Source organism: Rattus norvegicus, chromosome 9 (assembly GCF_021556685.1).
Source record: "Rattus norvegicus strain SHRSP/BbbUtx chromosome 9, alternate assembly SHRSP_T2T, whole genome shotgun sequence".
NCBI lineage: Eukaryota > Metazoa > Chordata > Mammalia > Rodentia > Muridae > Rattus > Rattus norvegicus.
Window position 1 is genome coordinate 101,205,001 of NC_141542.1, and position 22,500 is coordinate 101,227,500.

Below are 22,500 nucleotides of genomic sequence, written 5' to 3' on the forward strand. Positions count from 1 at the left end.
CCCAATTTGGGGCAAGATTGGCACCATGGTCAGGAACTGCGCCTCCACCAGCAGTGACCTGCCTATTCCTGAAGATGAAGTCCATTCCCTCATCAAAACAGTGTGTACCCCTTCTTGCCACAGGAAGAACCAGCCAGTACCACCCCCTTATCAGGGTAGTTTATACCCTTCCCCATGCCTGTCTATTCACATCTTCAGTGGGTCCATTACTACGATACCCTACAGTGCACCCATCATGGCTTTGTGGTCCCCACTGAAACCAGCTAGGCAGCAATCAGCAAGGACAACCTGTTTACTTGACACATATCTCATTTTTTTAAAAATTAATTAATTAATTAATCAATTAATTTATCATAGTACACTATGGCTGTCTTCAGACACACCAGAAGAGGGTATCAGATCCCATTACAGGTGGTTGTAAGCCACCATGTGGTTGCTGGGATTTGAACTCAGGACTTCTAGAAGAGCAGTCAGTGCTCTTAACCTCTGAGCCATCTCTCCAGCCCTAGTCAATGCTCTTAACTGCTTAGCCATCTCTCCAGCCCAACATATCTCATTTTTTACCACAGACTTAACAGCTTAAAAAAAAAAATCACTGCCCTTCATACAAGGGTGACTTTAAGAGGATGATGGGTCTCTTTGCTTCACTGTTTGCCTGCACTCACCCTAGGGTGGTGTGCAGAGAAAAGATGCTCATGAGTCTCACCCAAGGCTCACCAGGAAGTTGGCTGCCTCCATTGGGAAGATCCAGCAGGGACCCCACAGCAGCCAAACATGGCCATCTGCTATGAAGCCCTCCACTCCCCGGGCCCTTAATGGTCCGAGGTTCAGTATTACTGGAAATTTGCCCTGGCGGGCGGGGGTTGGGGGGTTAGAGAAGGTTGTTCTACAGATGTGCTCACATTTAGCTTGGACTAGCAGTACACTGGGAGCCTGCAAACGGTTGCTTGTTGAATATGTGAGCCACTGCCACTGTCTAATGCTCAGGGTACTGTTGTATGTGTCCCTTTTATAGGACGGTGGCTGGGTAAAGGAATATTTACTATAGGACATTCCAGAAGATTTGCTTTCATTAAAAGACACAAATGGGGCTGGCGAGATGGCTCAGTGGTTAAGAGCACTGACTGCTCTTCCAGAGGTCCTGAGTTCAATTCCCAGCAACCACATGGTGGCTCACAACCATCTGTCATGGGATCTGATGCCCTCTTCTGGTGTGTCTGAAGACAGTAGAAAGTGACAGTGTGTTCTCTCTGTCTCTGTCTCTGTCTCTCTCTCTCTATCTATAATAAAATCTTTTACAAAAAAGACACAAATGTTCCCCAGTGACTCCCAGTGGGACTCCAGATCAGCCTGCTCTCCCTCCATCAGAGCTACTCTCAAGCATCAGAGCTACTCTCAAGCATCAGAGCTACTCTCAAGCATCAGAGCTACTCTCAAGCATCAGAGCTACTCTCAAGCATCAGAGCTACTCTCAAGCATCAGAGCTACTCTCAAGCATCAGAGCTACTCTCAAGCATCAGAGCTACTCTCAAGCATCAGAGCTACTCTCAAGCATCAGAGCTACTCTCAAGCATCAGAGCTACTCTCAAGCATCAGAGCTACTCTCAAGCATGGGTTTTCAATAATCCCCAGTCAGCGGTTTGGGGAAGCACCTGATGGCCAAGGCTTCCAGCATTCTTAGCGGCAGTGGCTTTCACAGGACGAATGTGGGCTGTGAGATACCACAGGGATGCTGTGGGGTAGTGGGGAATGGAGGGGCCTTTGTCATGTTCCACACTGTGGGGACGCTCATGTTACATGCAGTAGGACGGGGTCTTCATGTATGCTGATAATAATGTGTTTGCTCTGAGTTAATCTTCTTGAATAACTTTCTTCCTTCCTTCCTTCCTTCCTTCCTTCCTTCCTTCCTTTCTTTCTTTCTCTCTCTCTCTTTCTTTCTTCCTCTCCTCCCTCCCTCTCTCTCTCTCTTTCTTTCTTCCTCTCCCCTCTCTCTCTCTCTCTTTCTTTCTTCCTCTCTCTCTCTCTCTCTCTCTCTTTCTTTCTTCCTCTCCCCTCTCTCTCTCTCTTTCTTTCTTCCTCTCCTCTCTCTCTCTCTCTCTCTCTTTCTTTCTCTCTCTCTCTCTCTCTCTCTCTCTCTCTCTCTCTCTCTCTCTCTTGGGTTGTTTGTAGCCCACACTGGTCTTGAACATTAGCTGAGGAGCCTCAAGCTCCTGGTCAATCTACTCCCATCTTGACTTAGTTATTCTCTATTGCAGTGAAGAGACACCAAGACTGAGGCAACTTAGGAAAGAAAATATCTTACCAGGGACTTGATTACAATCTCGCGAGTGAGTCTGTGGCCATCTTGGTGGCAGCAGGCAGGCTTAGAGCTGGAGCAGTAGCTGGACCTCACATTTGATCCCTAAGTTGAAAGCAGAGAGCTGGAGAGCTGGCTCTGGTGTGGGTCTGGGCTTTTGAAGCTTTGACGTTCCACTAACTAGTGATTAAACACTCAGATATATGGTCCTGTGGGGACCATTCTCATTCAAACCACCACACACCTCCCTGTTCCAGGTACCAGCATTACAGGCCTGTGGTATCCTGCTTGGGTCTTTCATTTTTCTCTTTTGAGATGGTCTAGCTGTGTGGCTGATACAGACTTGGAATTTTCCATGTAGCACCCAGGCTGGCCTAGAATTCATGCTCCTCTGGCCTCTGCCTCTTTTAGTTCTGGAGTTGCAGGTGTGAGCCACTTACACCCAGCCCTTTGGTATTTTTAATGTTGAGTTCTCCGCCTAGAGATCTTCCCGTCATTTTCTCAGCATGCAACCTATGTGGGAAAGTGGGGACAAGCTTCACCAAGACCCATGCTTCGTCTCTCCATGCGATGACGGACTTGGAGAAGAGGTGTCTCTGAGCATTATCGTGGGTTGGCGAGGGCAGAAGGGCTTGGTGGCGGGGTCTCCATCTGTCGGTCTGCCAGGCTCGCAAAAAAACCTTGTTTTACTTGTCCAGGCTCCTTGTCTCTCAGCCTTCCGCAGTGGCAAGAGCCAGATTTAAATCCAGTAACAGTGAATGGCAGCAGTGTCTTGTGTAGATTTCTCAAGGAAGAGGGTTTGGGTTAGCCGGCTTGTCTGCTGACACTGGCTCCAGCTTCTAAGCAGTTGCAAGCGCTCACTAATTCTTGTCCCTAATTAATGTTTTCAACCTCATTGCTTAAACCTCTTGGGTATGTATGTGTGCGTGTGTGTGTGTGTGTGTGTGTGTGTGTGTGTGTGTGTGTGTGTGCGTGTGTATGTGTATGTATGTGTGTATGTGTATGTATATGTGTATGAGTATGTGTATGTGTATATGTATATATTTGAACATGTGTGTGTGTGTGTGGTGTGTGTGTGTGTGTGTGTGTGTGTGTGTGTTAATATCTGAGTTATTTGAGAGGATAACTCAGAGAAGTTAGTTCTCTATTTTTACACTATATGGATCCTGGTTATCAGACTCGGGTTGTCAGGCGCGGCAACTGTCTCAGTTAGGGTTTCCATTGCTGTTAAGAGATGCCATGACCAGGGCAACTCTTACAAAGGCAAACATTTAACTGGGGCTGGCTTACAGTTTCTGAGTTTCAGTCCATTATCATAACAGCAGGAGGTATGGCAGCCGGCAGGTAGACAGGGTGTTGGAGAAGGAGCTGAGAGGTCTGCATCTTGATTCAAAGGTAACCAGGAGAGACTGGCATCCTTAGGCAGCTAGAAGGAAGCTCCCTTCCACAATGGAACCTGAGAACAGGAGACCTCAGAGCCCACCCCTACAGTGGCACACTTCCTCCAACAAGGCCACACCTCCTAACAGTACTGTCTCTGTGGGCCAAGCATATTCAAACCACCACAGCAGGCTTAACCATCAAGCCATCTCACAGGTCCTTTCTTTTTCTCTTAGAAATATGGTCTCACAGCACAGCCCTGCTTTGCCTGGAACTCACTTGTGTAGACTGGCTGGCTTTGAACTCATAGAGATTCACCCACCTCTGCCTCCTGAGTGCTGGGATTAAAAGCACCCAGCCAGGCTCTTTTCCTTTTAACTCTAAAGTCCAGGTTTGAGGATGGAGCACTTGGAGGGCCTTCATATTTAATGCATGCTTCCCTCCACCCCACCACCGCACAGGTAGGGAGGAGATCATTCTCTGCCCACTGGGCGAGTGACACCCTCCCTTGTCTGTCTCTAGCTGATTCTTTAAGTCTGGGTTAGCATCACCAGTCATGCCAACCTTGAGAGGTTGCTAGTCTAGCCGCTGGAGATGTGGGGCACTGCTAGCCAATAATTACACCACATTTTCTTTGCTCTCACATATTCATGACCAACTTACCTTTTTGCCAGGACAGAGAGCCGACCCTAACGACAGGATAACAAGCAAATGGCTCCAAAAATCTTCTCCCTTAGTGTCACAAGTATCTTGGTGAGAGAAGGAACGACTGGGTCTGTAATATGTCCTAAAGCTTGTTCCTTCCGGATGATGGTTTTCATGGTACTGAACCTGTTGGTTTGTGGTTTGGCTTGCAGTTCAAGTCGCCGTAGTATTTGGTGCAAAGATATTAGACTATGTCTTCAACCTGTGTGAAGGTAAATTTGACTACCTGGAGCGGCTCTCTGACAAACTGCTGCTGAAGATCATGAACTACCTGGACTTGGAAGACATCGCCAGGCTCTCTCAGACATCAAGCCGGTTTGAGAAGGTAACAGTCCCTGCTGCTGTGTCGGCTGCACCAAGAGCCCTGCCACTGAGCTAACCTCTGAGATTCATATCTGTCCTCTTCCTTATCCATTCAGGTTTACTTATTTATTTCCTTGTTTGTTCATTTGACGTGAGTGGATTCGTCTTACCTGTGTGTATGCCAGAAAAGGGTATCTGATCCTCTGCAACTGAAATTATAGGCAACTGTGAGCCATCATGCCATGTGGGTGCTGGAAAGCAAACCCAGGTCCTCTGGAAGATCAGTCTGTGCTCTTAACTGCTGAACCATCTCTCCAGCCCGTGTTGTTGTTTTTAAGTGTGTCTGTGTGTGTATCAGGATAAAGATTTATGAAGGATATGCTGCTCTCCTTGAACAACTTCTTCTTTTTATAAGACATGGTTTCTCTGTGTAGCCCTGGCTGCCCTGGAACTCCCCAATAGACCAGAGTGGTCTTGGAGATCTACTGCCTCTGTCTTCTGAGGGCCGGGATGAAAGGTGTGCGACCCCGATTCTGGCTTAGCCCTGATTTTCGAATCCTCCTGTTTCTACCTCCGGAGCATTGGGTTATAGACCTATCCCTCCACGGTCAGCTTATTTTTCCTTTGAGACTGTTGAGACAATGTCTCTCTTTGTAGTCCAGGCTGGCCTTGAATTCACGGCAATCCTCCTGCCTCAGCCTCCTGAGTTCTGGGATTATAAGTGTGAGCCACCACTCCTGGTCTACTCGTGTTTATTCTCCACAGCCATTGTGAGTCCTGCCTCCATGACAGCCACTGTCCTAGGCACACAAGCAAGCAAGATGTCTTGATTCCTGCCCTCAAAGAACTTTATCAGATATCAGAGAGCTAAATAGATTCAGGTGACTCCAGCGTAAGGTGTGGGTTTGACAAGAAAGATTAGCATAAGGCTTAAGGGCTGTGTGCCAAGTGGTTTCCTGTGTCTCGCTTCTTAGAAGTGAGCTACTCTATGTGGGCTTTGAGTGCAAAGCAGTGGGCATTCTAAGTCAAAGGGCCTTTCAAGCTGAGGAACAGAGGCAGAGGTAGCATGGCGGCTCTTCAAGGATGAGCTGAGAGTGTCTCAGGAGTTAAGAGCATGTAGGGCTAGCTGGTAGCTCCCAGCTCTCAGGAGGCAAAGACAGGTGAGTTCGAGGCTGTCTTGGTTTACATAGTAAGTTTGAGGCCAGCCAGGGCTACATAGTGAGACCTTGCAGTAGACCAGAGTTCTCTTCCCAGCACCCATGACAGGAGGCTTAAATCACTTGTAACTCTAGGGGAAACCCCTCCCCACTTCTCTCTCTCTCTGTCTCTCTCTCTGTCTCTCTATCTCTGTCTCTGTCTCTCTCTCTCTCTCACACACACACACACACACACACACCGATGTTAAGGAGTACTGGCCCATATCCATTTCCACTTCCCCAGCACAGGCCGTCGGGTGAGCTCTGCTCGTGTCTCCACTCCAAGCTGATGAGAGAAACCCAGGCTCTTGGTAGCCTCAGTCCTCAGCAGCACAGATGACGGCTGAAAACACCACCAACGTCCACCTTTGAGGACAGGGCCCTGGTTTCTGGCCCCTTCATCCATCCCTGCAATTCTAAAGCCTTTGTACCCCATGGGCAAGCACATTAGAGTGTGCCATTGCACCCCCATTTTGGCTTGAGTCAGTCAGAGTTGGAGAGTTGCTGGCAGCTGATGAACCTTCACTGGCTCCTAAAAGAACAGATTTCCCAGATGGTTCAAATTGCCCTGTTACCTAAAGAGTTAACATTTCTCCCCTACAGTAATACAGTAAAAAATGTCTTCATGGTTAGAATTCATCTTCAGCATATATTAATCTGCAGAATTCATTTCTCATTTAATTCTGTTTATTTTCAAGACCAGATCCTATTATGAATTAAGTTGCTGTGGAACTCACTGTAACTGAGGCACGATCCTCTTCAGTATCCTGAGAGCTGGGCTTACAGATGCAGTCACATCCGACTGACAGCTTTTGGACTTGACTTTTATTTTCTACAAGTGCAGGCTATGAGTAGTTGTTGCTTGTTTGTATATATTTTTAAGTATATTATTATTGTTGTTGTTATTATTTTGTTTTTTGAGACAGGGTTTCTCTGTGTAGGCCTGGCTTTTCTGAAACCGTGTAGACCAGGCTGTCCTTGAACTCACAGAAATCCCCCTGTCTTTGTCTCCAGAGTGCTGGGCTTAAAGATATATACCACCAACACCTGACTTATTTTTATACTAATTAATTCATTAGTTTATTTTGAGATAAAGTCTTATTATGCAGCCTTGACTGGCTTGGAATTCATAGAGACCCCTCCTTTGCCTTCCACACACAAGGACTAAAGGTGTGTGCCACCGCGCCCAGCTAAGTAGTCATACTTTAAAGATGCTGAAGTGACCAGAACGCACTAGTCAGAACCTAGTGAAAGTATCTGTGGGCGCTTGATTTGTTTCCTTACATCAGTGCAAGGTCTCAGCAGGACCTGGCGGCCTCTGGTGATGGCTGCCCTTTCCCTGAGCATGTGCTTCCCTTTAAGTTCTCAGGTCCACCCTGCTTCTCTCACTCTCACTGTCCTGTGTAATTGCAGTACAGCCTTGAACCTGCGTTGTGTAACATCCCAGTGTTCTAAGGTCCGGCTGTGCTCAGTGGTTGGTGTGCGCATGCATGAGTACACGCGCCATGACCTGTAAAGGAGAAGGAGGGCAGGGACTGGAGAGATGGCTCAGTGGTTAAGAGCACTGACTGCTCTTCCAGAGGTCCTGAGTTCAATTCCCAGCAACCACATGGTGGCTCACAGCCATCTGTAATGAGATCTGATACCCTCTTCTGGTGTGTCTGAAGACAGCTATGTTATACCCATATGCATAAAATAAATAAATCTTTAAAAAAAAAGGAGAAGGAGGGCAACATCTCGCCTTCTGTCTCTGTGTGGGTTCTGGGTGTTAAACTTGGGTTGCTACACTTGCAGGGCAAGGACCTTTCTGTACCTACTTCACCATCTCAGCCCTTTTTAAAATCCACTATGCAACCATGGAGGACCTTGAATCCCTCATCGTCAAAAGTCCTGGGATTTAGGCATGTGCCACCATAACCAGGTTTTTACGTAGTGCTGGGGATTGAACCTGGGGCCTAATGCATATCAAATAAGCAGCCCACCACCAAGCCACAGCCTCGACCCCCTTCCCCCTGACATGGTCTTTGTAAGTTTGGCTTGCCTGGTACTTGCCGTGTAGACAGAAAACTCTTCCAAGTGCCAGGGTTAAAGATGTGCATGACCAGGCATACATTTTTAATTTTTTAAAAAACTTGCATTCATTTATTATTTTTTTAATCTGTGTGTGTGTTCACACACCTTTGCACCATAACAGTGTAGCGGTCAGTGGACAACCTGTGAGAATCCATTCTCTTCTACTTTATGGGTTCTGGGGAACCAAGCCTAAGTTGTCAGGCTCGAGAGTAATTACTTTCATTTGCTGAGCTATTGTGCCAGCCCCCAGATTTTTAAGTATTGCCTCCCCCCTACTTAAGAGGCCTCTGTGTGTGTGTGTGTGTGTGTGTGTGTGTGTGTGTGTGTGTATGTGATATTTATGTGAACAGATGTTCCACAGCATGTATGTAAAGGTCAGAGAACATCTTACCAGAGTTGGTTTTCATAGACTTAGGAGATCAAAGTCAGGCCCTTGGGCTTTTTCAGCAAGCAAGGTGAACCATCTTGCCAGCCCACAAGGATATTTATTTTCCTTGTGTCCACAAACTCTCTTTGAAGGGGATCCCCAGCTCTGGACGAGTAGTTAGTGAACCTAGAGAGCAGGTGAACACACAGCTGTCAGGTCTTTCCCTATGTGGCTGGTTTAAGGGACCTAGAATATATGTGTGTGTGTGTGTGTGTGTGTGTGTGTGTGTGTGTGTGTGTGTGTGGTGTTTTACTGTAGTTATTGTTATCTTGAGACAGGGTCTCACTATGTATCCCTGGCTGACCTGGAACTCACCAAGTAGACCAGAATGATCTTGAACTCGAAGAGATCTACCTAGTTCTGCTTCCCAAATGCTGGAATTAAAGGCGAGCCCAGTCCAGTGTGTTGTGGCTACCTAATTAAACCAAGATCCACTTGATCCTGTTCCGATAAGTCTCTCAGCTGGGGATGGAGCTCCGTAGTAGAGCATGTGCTTAGCACCTGGGAGGTTCCGGGGTCAGCCCCTGGCATCCTGGGCTCCAGTAGGAAAATGTCTCATGAGGTAGTGAGATACTGCACAGCAGTGGGGCACCTTTAAACAAGCACACAGCCAGAGACTGTTCTAGCTGCTCCCCTGTGAGCCTTGGGACGCTGGCAAACACTCCTCCTCATCTTTCTGAGCCCAGTTTCCCAGTTCATAGAAAGGACAGGCTGTAGCTTGAACTCCCTCCTGCCTTTTTAGAACTCCTGTGTGCCAACTTTGTACACCACCATCAGGGGGCGATCAGCTCTTGCCTCCTGGCAATCGAGGCCCAAAGTGTGGGATGTTCAATAGGGAAGATTTTGTAGATAAAAATGTTTTCAGTCAAGTATGATGCTGAAGTCACTCTGGTGGGAACTGTAGTTTGTTATTTTCTCTCCTAATCTCAGTTACATAGACAAGATATTCTTGAGTGTATCACGTCAGCCACAGGGTAGTCATCTACGTTAGAGCTTAGCTTTCAAAGAAAAGGCTCAGGTGTTTATTTTGGCCTCAAACTCAGAGAGATTCTCCTGCCTCTTCTGCCTCCTGAGTGATAGAAGTAAAGGCGTGAAACACCACATCTGACTGTTTGCTTTGCTTTGCTTTGCTTACTTTGTTTTTCTATTAAGGCTGGTCTTGGGAGCTGGAGAGATGCGACAGCAGTTAAGAAACACATGTTGCTGTTGCAGAGAACCCAGGTTCAATTCCCAGCATCCACATGGTGGTTTACAAACATTCATACCTTCAGGTCTAGAGGAGCCAGTGCCTTCTGCCCTCTAACAGCACCAGGCTTACATGTGGTGTACACACACACACACACACACACACACACACACACACACACACACACACGTAGGCAAAACAATATGCATATAAAATGAATCAAAATAAAATTTTTTTTGTTTTGTTTTCCTGGAACTTACTCTGTAGACCAAGCTGGCTTCAAACTCAGAGATCTGTCTGCTTCTGCCTCCCAAGTGCCGGGCCTAAAGGTGTGTGTCACCACTGCCTAGCTTAATTTTTTTCAAAAAGACATTCCCTAAGACTTTGCCTTTGCTGTTCATGGTTAGATGTGTGACCTGAGTAGAGGAATGTTAAGAGCGGGATGAGATAGTGAGTGGTCTGCAGGTCGGGAAAGTGTGTTGGAGCCGATCTGAACTCTGTACAGCTCTGCCTGTGCTCTGGAGGTTGAGGCAGGATTGCTGAGGGCTGGAGACTGGCCTGGGGTACATAGCAAGGCTCTGGAGAGGTGGCTCAGCAGTTAAGAGCACTGACTGCTCTTCCAGAGGTCCTGAGTTCAAATCCCAGCAACCACATGGTGGCTCACAACCATCTGTAATGTGGTCCGATGCCCTCTTCTGGTGTGTCTGAAGGCAGCTACAGTGTACTCATATACATTAAATAAATGATATAAAAAAAATAAACCAAAAGCCAGGATGGTGGTACATGGCTTTAATCCCAGCAGACGCAGGCAGACTTCTGTGAGTTCAAGGTCAGCTTGGTCCAATAGCAGGTTCTAGGCTATCTAGGGCTGCATAGTGAGACCCTTTTTAAAAACAACAACAACAAAACCCTTCACCAATGTTTGAGGGATGAAGCGCGACTGCTTAACTTGGATTGTGTGACTTGTGATGGCGGTTCTGTTGCTGTTTATGTGGCTAGGACCTGAAAACAGCTATGGCTCGTGACATTTTAGGGACCCATCTCATGGAGCTCAGGTTGCCCTCCAATTCCCTACGTGGCTGAGGATGACCTTGGACTTCTGAAAAGCACCGGACTCACCCATCCCATAACAGCACAGCATTGCTAGTACAGCCAACTTCAATCCTTCAGAGGCTGGCCCTGACTCATGTGGGGAGGGAGGGCATTCGGCACTGTCCTCCAGCTCACCAACAATCTCTCAGAGGCCACCCTTCGAATTCTGATCCTCCTGCCTCTCTTCCTAAGCTCCTTCATATTCTGTCAATGCAGTTAATGCAGGGCCCTCATGCATGCCAGTGAGCCCTGGGTGACACGTCTGTTTTTAAAATTAATAACTGATTTATTTTTAATTTTATGAGCACCGGTGTTTGCCTGCATGTAGGTCTGTGTGAGGGTGTTTGGGTTCCCTGGAACTGGAGGTACAGACTGCTATGGGTGCTGGGAACTGAACCCAGGTCCTCTGGAAGAGCAGCCAGTTTTCTTACCAGCTGAGCCATCCCTTCAGCACTAGGTTTCACATCTGATTTTGTCCCACTGCCTCTCTGGGTGTTGGTAGATACTGCTGGGTTTGCCTTTTTCTTTTTTAAACAAAAATCCATTTGTCTCCGTTCTTGATTTTTTTCTTTTTTAATATTCATTCATTTATTTATTTATTTATTTTTTATTTATATGAGTGCATTGTCACTGTCCTCAGACACACCAGAAGAGAGCATCAGACCCCATTACAGATGGATGCCAGCCTCCATGTGGTTGCTGGGATTTGAACTCAGGACCTCTGGAGGAGCAGCCAGTGCTCTAACCACTGAGCCATCTCTCCAGTCCCATTTGCCTCTTCCTGACAGGAGCAGTTTCTATAGGGCAAACCTTCATGGCTCCTGAGCGGCGGGATAGTGACGACACGAGCTAGTGGCTGGTGTACCTTAACCCACCTCTGTGCTTGCAGCTGTGCAAGAGTGACTCGCTGTGGGAGCAGATAGTCCAGTCCACCTATGACACCATCACCCCTGACATGCGGGCCCTGGCGAATGACGTGGGCTGGAGACAGATGTTCTTCACCAACAAGATCCAGCTCCAGAGGCAGATCCGCAAGAAGAAGCAAAGACAGGGAAGCGAGACTACGAAGCCTACTTAGGGGACGGCTGTTCCCACAACTGAGGCCACAGTGGTGCATCTCTTCAGGTCCAATCTCACTCTCTCTTAACAACAGGTTTTGCTGATTCCAGGCATCACTTGAAAAATCAGATTTTTCACACACATGCAAATCCACCTAGTGCCTTGCTTGAGCAATCTCCCCTGTCCTGCTCAGGCCAACCCACGGCCCATGTACTAAGGGCTTCGAGACAGGAAGCCTCTCAGACCACCTCCTTCCTGATCCCCTGTTGCCCATGAGGAAAGAGGCACCTGCTGTGTATGAACTAACAATAAAGAGTTATTGGCAGGCTTGCACTTTGTTTTGTCGTCACATAAGGATCCCACGCCGGACTTGGAGGATGACTTTGAACTTCTGATTCCCTTGCCTCCACCTCTCCACTGCTGGGATTACAGCCATCTATTTAGTCGACACCATGCCCAATCCATAAGGTACTGACCCTCGTGCATGCCGAGTAAACACACTCCCCACCAAGTCATATCCCCACAATACATTGCTGGGTTTTGTTAAATATCTATTCTGTCTAGGCATTCAAAGTGGCAACTTGGCTTTTGAAGTTTTCCCCCCTGGTGTGTTACCTGCATCCTTCTGTGGAGTGGGGGGCTGGGACTCTCCACCCGACATTTGGAGGTACAGGTGCTACAGGAGGCCTCCCAGGAGAGCACGGCTACCCCCTCACTTCATCCAGCAGTTTGTATTCAGTCACTGTCCTGGTGGGCCCAGGGTGTCATGTGTCACACAAACACCCCCTGACTTGTTACTGGAGTGTGGCTAAGAGAGCCCAGACAGTCTGTGGACAACCCTTACTCAGAGGAGGGTGCCACTGCTCAACAAACTGTCAGTCCTTAGAGGAGGCACACTACTTTCTGAAGGGAGCGCAGACAGATAGCACCTCGCTACAGGGATTGTAAGAGCAGAGATGTGGGTAACCAGTGTAAACAGTTTACACATAGTTAGCATGGCCCAGGCCTCAGCCACATAGTAAATTGGAGACCAGTCAAAGGTACAGGAGACATTTGTTTTTATAAAGAGGTAGGGCATCAGGTGGTGGTGGCACCTGCCTTTAATCCCTGCATTCTGGAGGCAGAGGCAGGCGATCTGAGTTTGAGGTCAGTCTGGTTTACAGAGGGAGTTCCAGGACAGTCAGGGCTACACAGAGCAATCCTGTCTCAAAAAAAAAACGAAAAAACTAAACTAAACTAAAAAAAACAAATAGAAGACTGGAGAGAGGACTCGGTGGCACCGTTGTTACTCAGTTCGCCTGAGTTCCAAGAGAATTGAAAATCCAGGGCCTGTAGAGCACGTCTTTCATTGGACTTTGTTCAGAATCTTTGTTTTTATACAGATTCGTTTCCATAGTAGGTGTGTTTGGCCTGCACGTGTGCTTGTACATCACTTTCGTGCCTGGTGCCCACAGAGGCCAGAGGAAGCTCTCTGATCACCTAGAACTAGAGTTATAGACTGTCGTTGGGAACAGAAAAAGGAACTTGTTTTGAGTTATTTTGACTTTAGATTCCATTTTACCTAAGCTGACTAGCTAACTCCCTCTCTAAGTAACAAGAGTTCCCCCAAACATAATGCTTGTTCCTGACAACAGAAAGAACGAATGGATTTGATTGGCTGGGCAAAAACACTTAGGTTTGGTCTCAGTTGACACTGATGGAACACCGGGGAAAGTCCCTCATAACTGGGTTCTGATGGTAAATTGCGACTGTGACTTGGCCCGGATGCTTGCTGCTTTTATGTTCACAGTCCCCGCTTCAGTGACTCTGCTTATGTGGTGGGAATAATAAAAGACTTTGGTGTGCGTGACACAAAACAGAAGATCCTAGCAAATTAGTGGAACCTCTGAATGGGCCCGGAACAGGACGGTGGTCCTTTTGGAAGTCCCCGTGGGTGCTGGCAGTCTGGCACCTCTTCATGGTGTCAGAAGGATGGTTGCCTACACCAGAGCTCTAGTGGGTTCTCCACTGGCCCAAAGGCTGTATAAACACGCTTGCTGCTGCACAGGTCAGTAGATCTGCACCTCGATGTTGGTCTCCGGTGTCTGTTTCCTGCGTCTGTGACTCTGCCTCCTTCACCTCTCCTGGATCCCAGTTCCCATAGTGACGCACAAAGGACAGGGTAATATTGTGAGCTACCATCTGGGTGCTGTGAACTGCATCCAGATCCTCTGGAGGAGCAGCCAGCGAGCGCTCTTACTGGCTAAGCTGCCTCTCCAACCCTCAGTACCATTTTAAAAGTCTGTCCGTGTTGTATATTGTTGGTTATAGTTCCCATTTGAACAGGTTACAAGGAAATTTCCCTCAGTTCTGTGTCACTCTTGCCCTGGTGGTTGTAATAGAAGCCTACCTCGGCTTGCAAGGAATACTTTTTTTCAGACAGGGTTTCTCTGAGTAGCTCTGGCTATCCTGGAACTCACTCTGTAGACCAGGCAGGCCTTGAACTCACACAGGTCCTCCTGCATCTGTCTCCCTTGTGCCAGGATTAAAGGATTGTGCCATTACCATGTGGCCTGCAGGGAATTTTTCTATCAGCCTGCCCCCTTGTCCACAGAAGGCCAGGTCACCGAGGGCTCTGTAGATTGTACCTGACCAGAATGCTGTATGGAAGTTAATACAGTAAGTCAGACATGGTGGCACTGCTCGGAACTTGGGAGGCAGAGATGGGGGGATCTGGAGTTCGAGGCCACTCTAGGGCTACCCTGTCTCAGACAATCAAGCAACGCATAAATGGAAGGAACATGACTGAAGACAAATATTCAAAACTGATCGAAATGTTTTGTTCTTAAACACATTGAGAATAGTTCTCCAATAGATGTGTTTCACTGAGAGTAGTTGTATATAATAGCAGTTCTGTATAAATCCATTGGTGCCCACCTGTAATCCTAGCACTCTTGAAAGGGAGGGAGGGAGGGAGGGAGGGAGGGAGAGAGAGACAGAGACAGAGACACAGAGAGACAGACACAGAGACACAGAGAGACACAGAGAGACACAGAGAGAGACAGAGACACAGAGAGACAGACACAGAGACACAGAGAGACACAGAGATAGAGACAGGCAGAGACACAGACACAAAGAGACACAGAGAGAGACAGAGACAGACAGAGATTAGTTTTGTAAAGAAAACTTCATTGACCACCTTTAAAGAGGACAACATTTATTGAGTTGCAAGTAAATAAAAAACACAGGTTTGCAAATGGCAAACTATGAAGCAGAGGGCGCAAGCACGTAGTTAACCCTTGAAAGTATTGTCAGAACACTCGGGTTTGACCAGGAGCAGGCAGGTCTTGCTTCGGTCCTGCAGGGACCTCCAATTCAGTAGAAGTCACTGCACCCTCAAGTACACTTAAGTCCACAGACAGAAACACGAGTAATCTGACCCAATACAGTTCCAGCCGGGTCAGCGGGTGGAAGGCTGGGATTTCTGATGCCCAGCTAGCAATACAAGCATCCCCACAGCACCATTCAGCACACCCATCACCGCCTCCTGTCCACTGAGATTGCGGATGGTGAAAGTAAGGACAGAATGTAGTTTTCAAAATACATTAACATGATGTCTAACCATTCCTAGCCGTGGGCATTTAGGCTGAAAATAAAAATCACTGCTTTAAAGCTTACCTTTTATTGTTTATTTATTCATGTATTTTAAGAGACAGACCTGGAGTTCACTATGTGGAGCAGTGTGGCCTCAAACTCACAGAGATCTGCCTGCCTCTGCCTCCCAAGGGCTGGGATTAAAAGTATGCACCATCATGTCTGGCTGATGATCACCTTTATTTAGACGTCAAGTTGTGCTACAGGTATGACAACACTACGCAGGTCTTTGGCCAGGGGATGAAGACAGAGGCAGGGAGGCAGAGGAAGGCAAGTCTTTATGATTTCAAGGTCAGCCTGGTCAACACAGTGGGTCCCTGTCTCAAAACAAGATAAAATAAAACCCAAACATGTCTTTGTGCTGGGCCAAATGAAGTACGGCATACAAATTATTATCTATGTAACTTCCAGGCAATGCGCAAGTCACTGGAGGTAATAGCAAGTGTGTGCACTAGTGGGACTGTTGGGACTCCTTTCAATTAGCCAGCATGTTTACTATTGGTGTTATCCGGGCGATTTCAAGGAGCAACCTTTCCAATAGTCCTTAAGGGTAGGAGACCGTGGAGATGAGGCAGAAGGAAACTGTTCATTTAATTACCTGGTACATCTGGGAAGCTCTGCTCACATCCCGACTGCAAGTTAGACCTTGGGAGCATTCTGCAAATCCATTTCCCAGCATTCCTGCCTTTAATTGCTGGAGATAATTAAGAATGGGAGGATTCATTTTAGGTAAATTTGGCCCAAGGCACTGACAAATTTGTTTGATGAGCAAATTTCGAGTACACGTTTCTTGCTTTACGGTGTGGTGATGGAGGATCCTAGGGCCTCGTACGTGTTAGACAAGTGTTCCTATTGCCGAGCTTCGCCTCCTAACCAGCACGTAGGTATGTCGGTCATTTAAGGGTACGTGTAAACACGTAGGTATGTCGGTCATTTAAGGGTACGTGTAAACAAGTAAGGCAGTCAGATTCCAAAATCCTGGGAGAAGCATTCTGTAGTCTGAAAATGCTTTCGCTTTAGAAATACAGAGACCTCAGCTAAGGGAGAGTGTCTTTATGCTGTCCCAGATCTTTATGTATGAAATCGATAAAGAGAACTATTTTTAAAATTGTGCCAAATCAAGACAAGTGAAGACTCTGTACGGTGGCAGGAGGCACCAGAGCTTGGCTGTAAGGCACCATGGCTCCAGCGTGAGGTATGTGGTCGGCTATAAGGCGATCCATCTGTGACCCCACAGTTTGACTGTTAAAAGAAATTGTGTGTGTGTGTGTGTGTGTGCGTGTGCGTGTGCGTGTGTGTGCGTGTGCGTGTGTGTGTGTGTGTGTATGTGCGTGTACACCCATTAGTCCAGAAGAGGGTGGCAGACTCTCTGGAACTGGAGTTATAGGCAGTCATGAGCTGCCCCATTTGGGTGCTGGGAACCAAATCCAGGTCTACTTCAAGGTCAAGAGAGTCTTTTCCCGCTGGGCCATCTCCTGGCCCTCAAGGGTTGACTCTTGCTTGGGATTAGCCACACATTTTACAGGTGACTTAACCTTAACCTTGTACTTCAGTGGGCAAGAGAAACTCCAAAATGATTTTGTTGTTGTTGTTGTATTGTTTGTTCTTGAGACTAGGTTTCCTTGTGAAACCCTGGCTGTCCTTGAACTTGTTCTGTAGACCAGGCTGGTCTTTAATGTAGAGATCCACCTGTCATCTGAATGTCGGTGCCACCACACCAGGCTCTAAAAAAAGATGTTTCAATCTAGGATAATGGTATGAACTCAAGTGTTTCAATCATAGCCCTTAATTCAATGGTGAAGTGCGTTAAGAAACATCCCTAAGACCAAGGATGTCACTCACAGACCGCATGGGAAGGATGTGTGCAGTGTTCAGTTTATGGCTGACGTCATCGCTAATGACACGATTACTGAGTTAGAAAGGATGGCCAGTTTCATTTCTTACAAGAGTTAGAAATCGTACTTCTTAGCTACAGAATCTCTCATAAAAATATAAACTGTTCTTTAAAATTGTACTAAGCTGTATTCCTTTTTTTTTTAAAAAAAGATTTTTTTTGATCTTATGTGTATGGGTGTTTTGTCTGAGTGTATGTATGCGTGCCACATAGACCAGAAGAGAGCGTATGGTCCCCTGGTACTGGAGTTATGGGTGGTTCTGAACCAACATGTGGGCTGGGAACTGAATAGAGCAGCAAGCACCTCCTTAACCTCTTAGCCATTTCTCCAGCCCGCAGATTACACTGCTTTTGAAATGATTACCCACCTTTGCATAATGCTGGCTGACCAATAGCGCCTCATAAGAATTTACAAAATTCAGTCATATCTGGACCTTCTGTGGAAATATAGATGCTTGGGCTTTACCTTACAAAGAAGTGGTTGAGTGGCAGAGCTTTTATTCCTAGTCTGCATATAAAACCCGAGTCTTGGTGAATGGAAAGATGTAAGGAGAGGAAGAGAGAAAGAGAGAAGAGAGGGAGAAGGAAGGAGAGAAAGGGAAGGAAGGAGAGAGATATGGAGGAAGGGAGGGGAAGAGTAGAGAGACTGGGAGGAAGGAAAAGAGAAGGGGGGCTTTTTGTAGTTCTGTTTTGTTTTGGTTTTTGATACAGGGTCTCATGAAGCCCAGGCTAACCTTGAACCTTTGACCCTGCTGCCTCCACCTAGAGCTGGGATTACAGGTGTTTGCCACCATGCCCGGCTCGAAAGTTTTCATAAGGGCATCTGTATCAACTACTTAATAAGCTATAAACACTGTCACCTCTAAGACATATGCAGTCCTAATCACTTCTGCCACCTCTGCAGAGAGGCCGCTCTGCTTGCAGATAAAGTGACGACAATGCCGGTCACGAGTGACACCATCTGTCACCACACAGAGCGTGCGTTCCTCTAGGCGCCAGGTGAGGTAGGCATGAGGAGGGAACCCACAGGAGACATTACAGGACACTAAACATGTGCACTGTCCATGCACTTCCTTCCGGATTGTTCAGTCATCTGAATACACGGCTGGATGAGCAAAAAGAGTATCCCTACCATGTAAAGCAAACCACATATATAAAAGGAGAAGTCGTATTTTTGGGTGATGTCGAAGATCCATCCTAGGAAAACAAAAAAAATGTATATTCAGTATAATACAATTTAGGATACAAACCAAGCATTTACTGCTACTTCAATTTTCTTTCTTTCTTTTTTTTAAATAAGAGTTTGGACTAGGTCTGTAGCTCAGTGGTAGAGCACTTGCCTAGCACACATTAGAACCAAGGTTTGGTCCGCAGAACTGTCCCTCCAAAGGGATTTATTAACTTTGTGATGGGGTTGGGGAGGATGGAACCCATAGCCCAGGAACACACTGCATAAACCAGGCTGGCCTCGAACTCTCAAATGCTGGAATTAATGGCATGTCCCACCATTCCTGGCTACTACAATCTGGCTTTATCTTTTTTTACTTCTGTGTAAGCGTATAACCTTTTTGTGGGGCACACATGGACCATGAACCTGTGAGGAGGTCACAGAACAACTGTGTGGGGTCCGTTCTCTCCTTCTACCTTTATGTGGGTCCCAGGGATTGAACTCAGGTCATTCAGTATGGCGAACTGGTATAGCAAGCACTTTACCCGCTGACCAAACAATCAGCCCTGTTCAGCGTGCCATTTGATTGAAAAATAAGAGACCGCAGTGTGGCAGAGGCAGGTGATCTCTGTGAGTTCGAGGCCAGCCTGGTCATTGCAAGTTCCAGGCCAGCTGGAGGTACCTAGTGAGAGCCCGTCTCAGACAATACAGAACAAAACAAACAACAAATAAAAAGAAAAGAACAAAATTGTTTTGTTTCTTTGAGAAGGGTTCTCTCTCTCTCTCTCTCTCTCTCTCTCTTTGTGTGTGTGTGTGTGTGTGTGTGTGTGTGTGTGAGAGAGAGAGAGAGAGAGAGAGAGAGAGAGAGAGAGAGAGAGAGAGAGAGAGAGAAAGAGAGATCTGTAGATCAGATCCACCTGTCTCTGCCTCCCAAATGCTGGGACGAAAGGCCTGCAACACCACGGCCCTATTCTTCAGATGTGGCTTAGTAAACTGCTCTGCCCCCTTTCTGTCTACAATCTAAAATACAATTAAACACACAATCCAATAATGATTCAGCTTCAGAATCTGAAAGCCACACTGACACATCTCAGCCACGCCACCAACTTCTGCTCAGCGGCACCATGAATAGGTGACAGCACATGAATAGGTGACAGTGCTGCAGAGCGGTCCATATCTACCTACAGAACAGTGGATAGGGCCTATAATCTAAAAGTTAGGCAATTAGGGCAGGTTCTGGAGGCACAGGTCTGTCACCTCAGCTACAGAAAGAATGTAAATTAAAGGCCACCAGGGCTACAGGGTGTCCTGGAAGAGTCAGCCTGGGCGATTTAATGTGACCCTGTCTCAAAGTGAAAATGAGCCCACCATCACACACACACACACACACACACACACACACACACACATCTCTAATCTCAGCACTTGGAAGGCAGAAGCAAGTCGGGTCTCTGTCAGTCTGAGGGCAGGTCTGCATAGTACATTCCTGGCAAGACAGATCCATACAGTGAAGCCCGGTCCCCAAGAGGGAGGGGGAAAAAGAAGACTGGCAATGTAGCCCAGTGGTGATCACTTAGTCACTTAGCGCATGGGAAGAGGCCCTCGGTTCAAAACCCAGCACCACCCACAGCAACAGCAAAATTGAACGAGGATAAATGAGCTTCTCATATTCTGCTCTGCTCCAGTGAAAGCTGGTGTGGTCACTTTGATAGTTAAATTTGTGGGACCAGTTGGGAACTACATGTGGCTTTTAGTCTCAACATAGTGCCTGAGTGTAACCTCAACTTCAGATATAGCACAAGGCACCATCAGACTGGAAAATGGAGGGGTGTGTGTGTGTGTGTTTTCTATGTGTGTACAGGTGCCCGTGGAGGCCAGAAGAGGTTATGGAGTCTCAGGAACTGGAATGGTTGTGAGCCTCTGGACATGGGTGCTGAGAACGAAACCTTTGGCGGGCATCAGTGCTCTTAACCACTGAGCTGTGTCTTCAGCCTCCTATACTGCAGACTGAACCTAGCTAGGGCTCCACACTCACCGGGCAAGTGCTCAGATGCTGTGCCACATCCTTAGCCGTGTGAACTCCCTATGGACTGATCTCCCAGCTGGGCATGTGGCATCACACCTGGTTGCGATTTTTGTTCTTTGATTTGGAACCTGGGCCCCTGGCAATCCTTTAATCCATTAACTCAGAGCATGGGCCTCACAGGAAAACCTGGTTTCCTACTCAGTTGCCCTCGCTTTTCATTTGAGTGTGCCCAATGAGGACAGGTGTCTTTCGCATCAAGTGCATTGTTCCCAGCTCTAGGACAACATTGAACGTGCTTGCTAGGGTGCTAGATTGTATTCAAGTGAGGGCGAGCCATGTAGATCCACAGCCAGCCAAATCCACTTGGCTGGGTTTTTGCTAGAAAGAATTCTGGAAACATTTAGTAAAACTACCTACTACTATGACACCTTTTAAGGAGAAGTGACTGCCTAAGCCATGTTATAAAGATCGAAGCTTGGTGTTGTCTAATGCCAAGGTTGAAATGTCTGCGTACCGTCTTGAATTGCACGTCTTCTCTAAATGTATAATGTGGCACTAAGACTGTACCAGGTTTTTAAATGGGACTAGAAACCTCTCTGAAAAACGGGAAACACTTCTGTTTCTGAAACCATTTACCAAAAGGAAAAAAAAAAGATAATTGGAGAAGTAATTTTCTCTGCATCACATTAAGTAGCGTCTCAGGCCCATTTGGATGTCTACCAAGAATTGAATGTGGTTATTTAGTCGCGCGGATCACCGTGAACCCTGACCTACAGTGCATGAGTGCTGGGACTGCATCTCATTATGAGTTTAGTGTCTTGGCCCGGAGAGTGAGTTCAACAATATGCAGGCAGTTGACGAATGTCCTTCCCCATCAGTGTATGAATTAGTGGAGTGAGAGGAAGCAAGAAACACAAGGAGAAACGGCCCTTTAAACCAGACAACTAGACACACTGGACACTGGCCTGTGTCCCCACAGCTGTGAGGGTGAAACTTTGACTGTTTCTGTTAGGTATTTTTGTCAGGCTTTCTCCCTGAACTTGAGCCACATGTTTTACTGACTAGATCTCTGACTGCCCGAACAGTAAGATAATGCTTATGGCAGCTTATTAGAGCATCGACAGGAAACAAACACAAGGCTAGGCCCAAGCACGCATGCCTTTCAGTTATTTTGAGATAGGGTCTCATGTGCCAAGGATCACCTTGGACTCCTGATCTTTGCCTCTGCCTCAAGTGCTGCGACTACAGGCATGCACCCCCATGCACCTCCATGCCCAGTTTTTGAGGCGCTGGGTATAGAACTCAGGGCAATGTGCACGCTAGGCAAATAATCTACCAACTGAGACATATCCTTTGCCCTGTGTTTGATCCTTCTTTAAAAAAATCTTTTATTTATTTAATGTGTATATGCATGTGGGTCTGTGCCACAGTATAAATGTGGAGGTCAGAGGACAATTTGCAAGGGTCTGTCCCTTCCTTCCACCATGTAGGTTCTGAGGATTGGGATCATCAGTGATTTTACCTATAGTCATTTCTCAGGCCCATGGCTGTGGTTTCTTGAGACAGGGTCTCATAATCCATCTAAATATGGCCTGCAATTTATAACAATCCTCCTGTCTCAATACCCTTATTGCTGGTATTACAGGTGTGTGTGTGTGTGTGTGTGTGTGTGTGTGTGTGTGTGTGTGTGTGAATATATATATACACATACATACATATGTACAATATATATGTAACACACATACATAAACACTCATGCACACACACACACACACACACAGCCACACCTGGCCATTTTGCCTTTTGCAACAGCTTAGGCTGACTTCTTCCTACTTAAGTTTCCCAAGTGCTGGGATCACAATCGTGGCCAGCTCTGACGCTGGATTTTGTAGGGGGATGGGGATGGACCACCTCACATCCTGCCTTCCTGCGTGCACTCTAAGCTCTGGGCACCTCGGTGCACTCACCTGCGAATGGCGGTCCTAGTAAGGCTGAGATGCCATTGGCGCAGATGATGATGCCGTAGGCATTGGCCAAGTGCTCAGTGCCAACCAGGTCCTCC

At 47.0% G+C, this 22,500-nt stretch overlaps 2 protein-coding genes across 11 annotated transcripts in view; one reads left to right on the forward strand and one right to left on the reverse strand.

The window, feature by feature from the left end:
* Fbxo36 (F-box protein 36) overlaps positions 1-12,050 on the forward strand; it is a 65,363-nt gene extending 53,313 nt beyond the window's left edge. Inside the window, exons 3-4 of one of the 2 annotated variants that reach the window (NM_001108804.1) lie at positions 4,534-4,706; positions 11,548-12,041. In NM_001108804.1, coding sequence (NP_001102274.1) covers positions 4,534-4,706; positions 11,548-11,736 — 362 coding nt within the window. In that variant the 3' untranslated portion in view covers positions 11,737-12,041. Of the gene's footprint in view, positions 1-4,533; positions 4,707-11,547 lie in introns of both variants that reach the window. The other variant, XM_087566814.1, reaches the window with a different exon arrangement.
* A 2,846-nt stretch (positions 12,051-14,896) lies between these two features.
* Slc16a14 (solute carrier family 16, member 14) overlaps positions 14,897-22,500 on the reverse strand; it is a 28,254-nt gene continuing 20,650 nt past the window's right edge. For all 9 annotated transcript variants that reach the window (XM_087566398.1, XM_087566403.1, NM_001108229.2 and 6 more), the window contains 2 exon segments: positions 22,406-22,500; positions 14,897-18,441 (listed from right to left, as the gene is read on the reverse strand). The exon segment at positions 22,406-22,500 is cut by the window's right edge and continues 883 nt beyond it. In XM_087566398.1, coding sequence (XP_087422524.1) covers positions 18,290-18,441; positions 22,406-22,500 — 247 coding nt within the window. In that variant the 3' untranslated portion in view covers positions 14,897-18,289.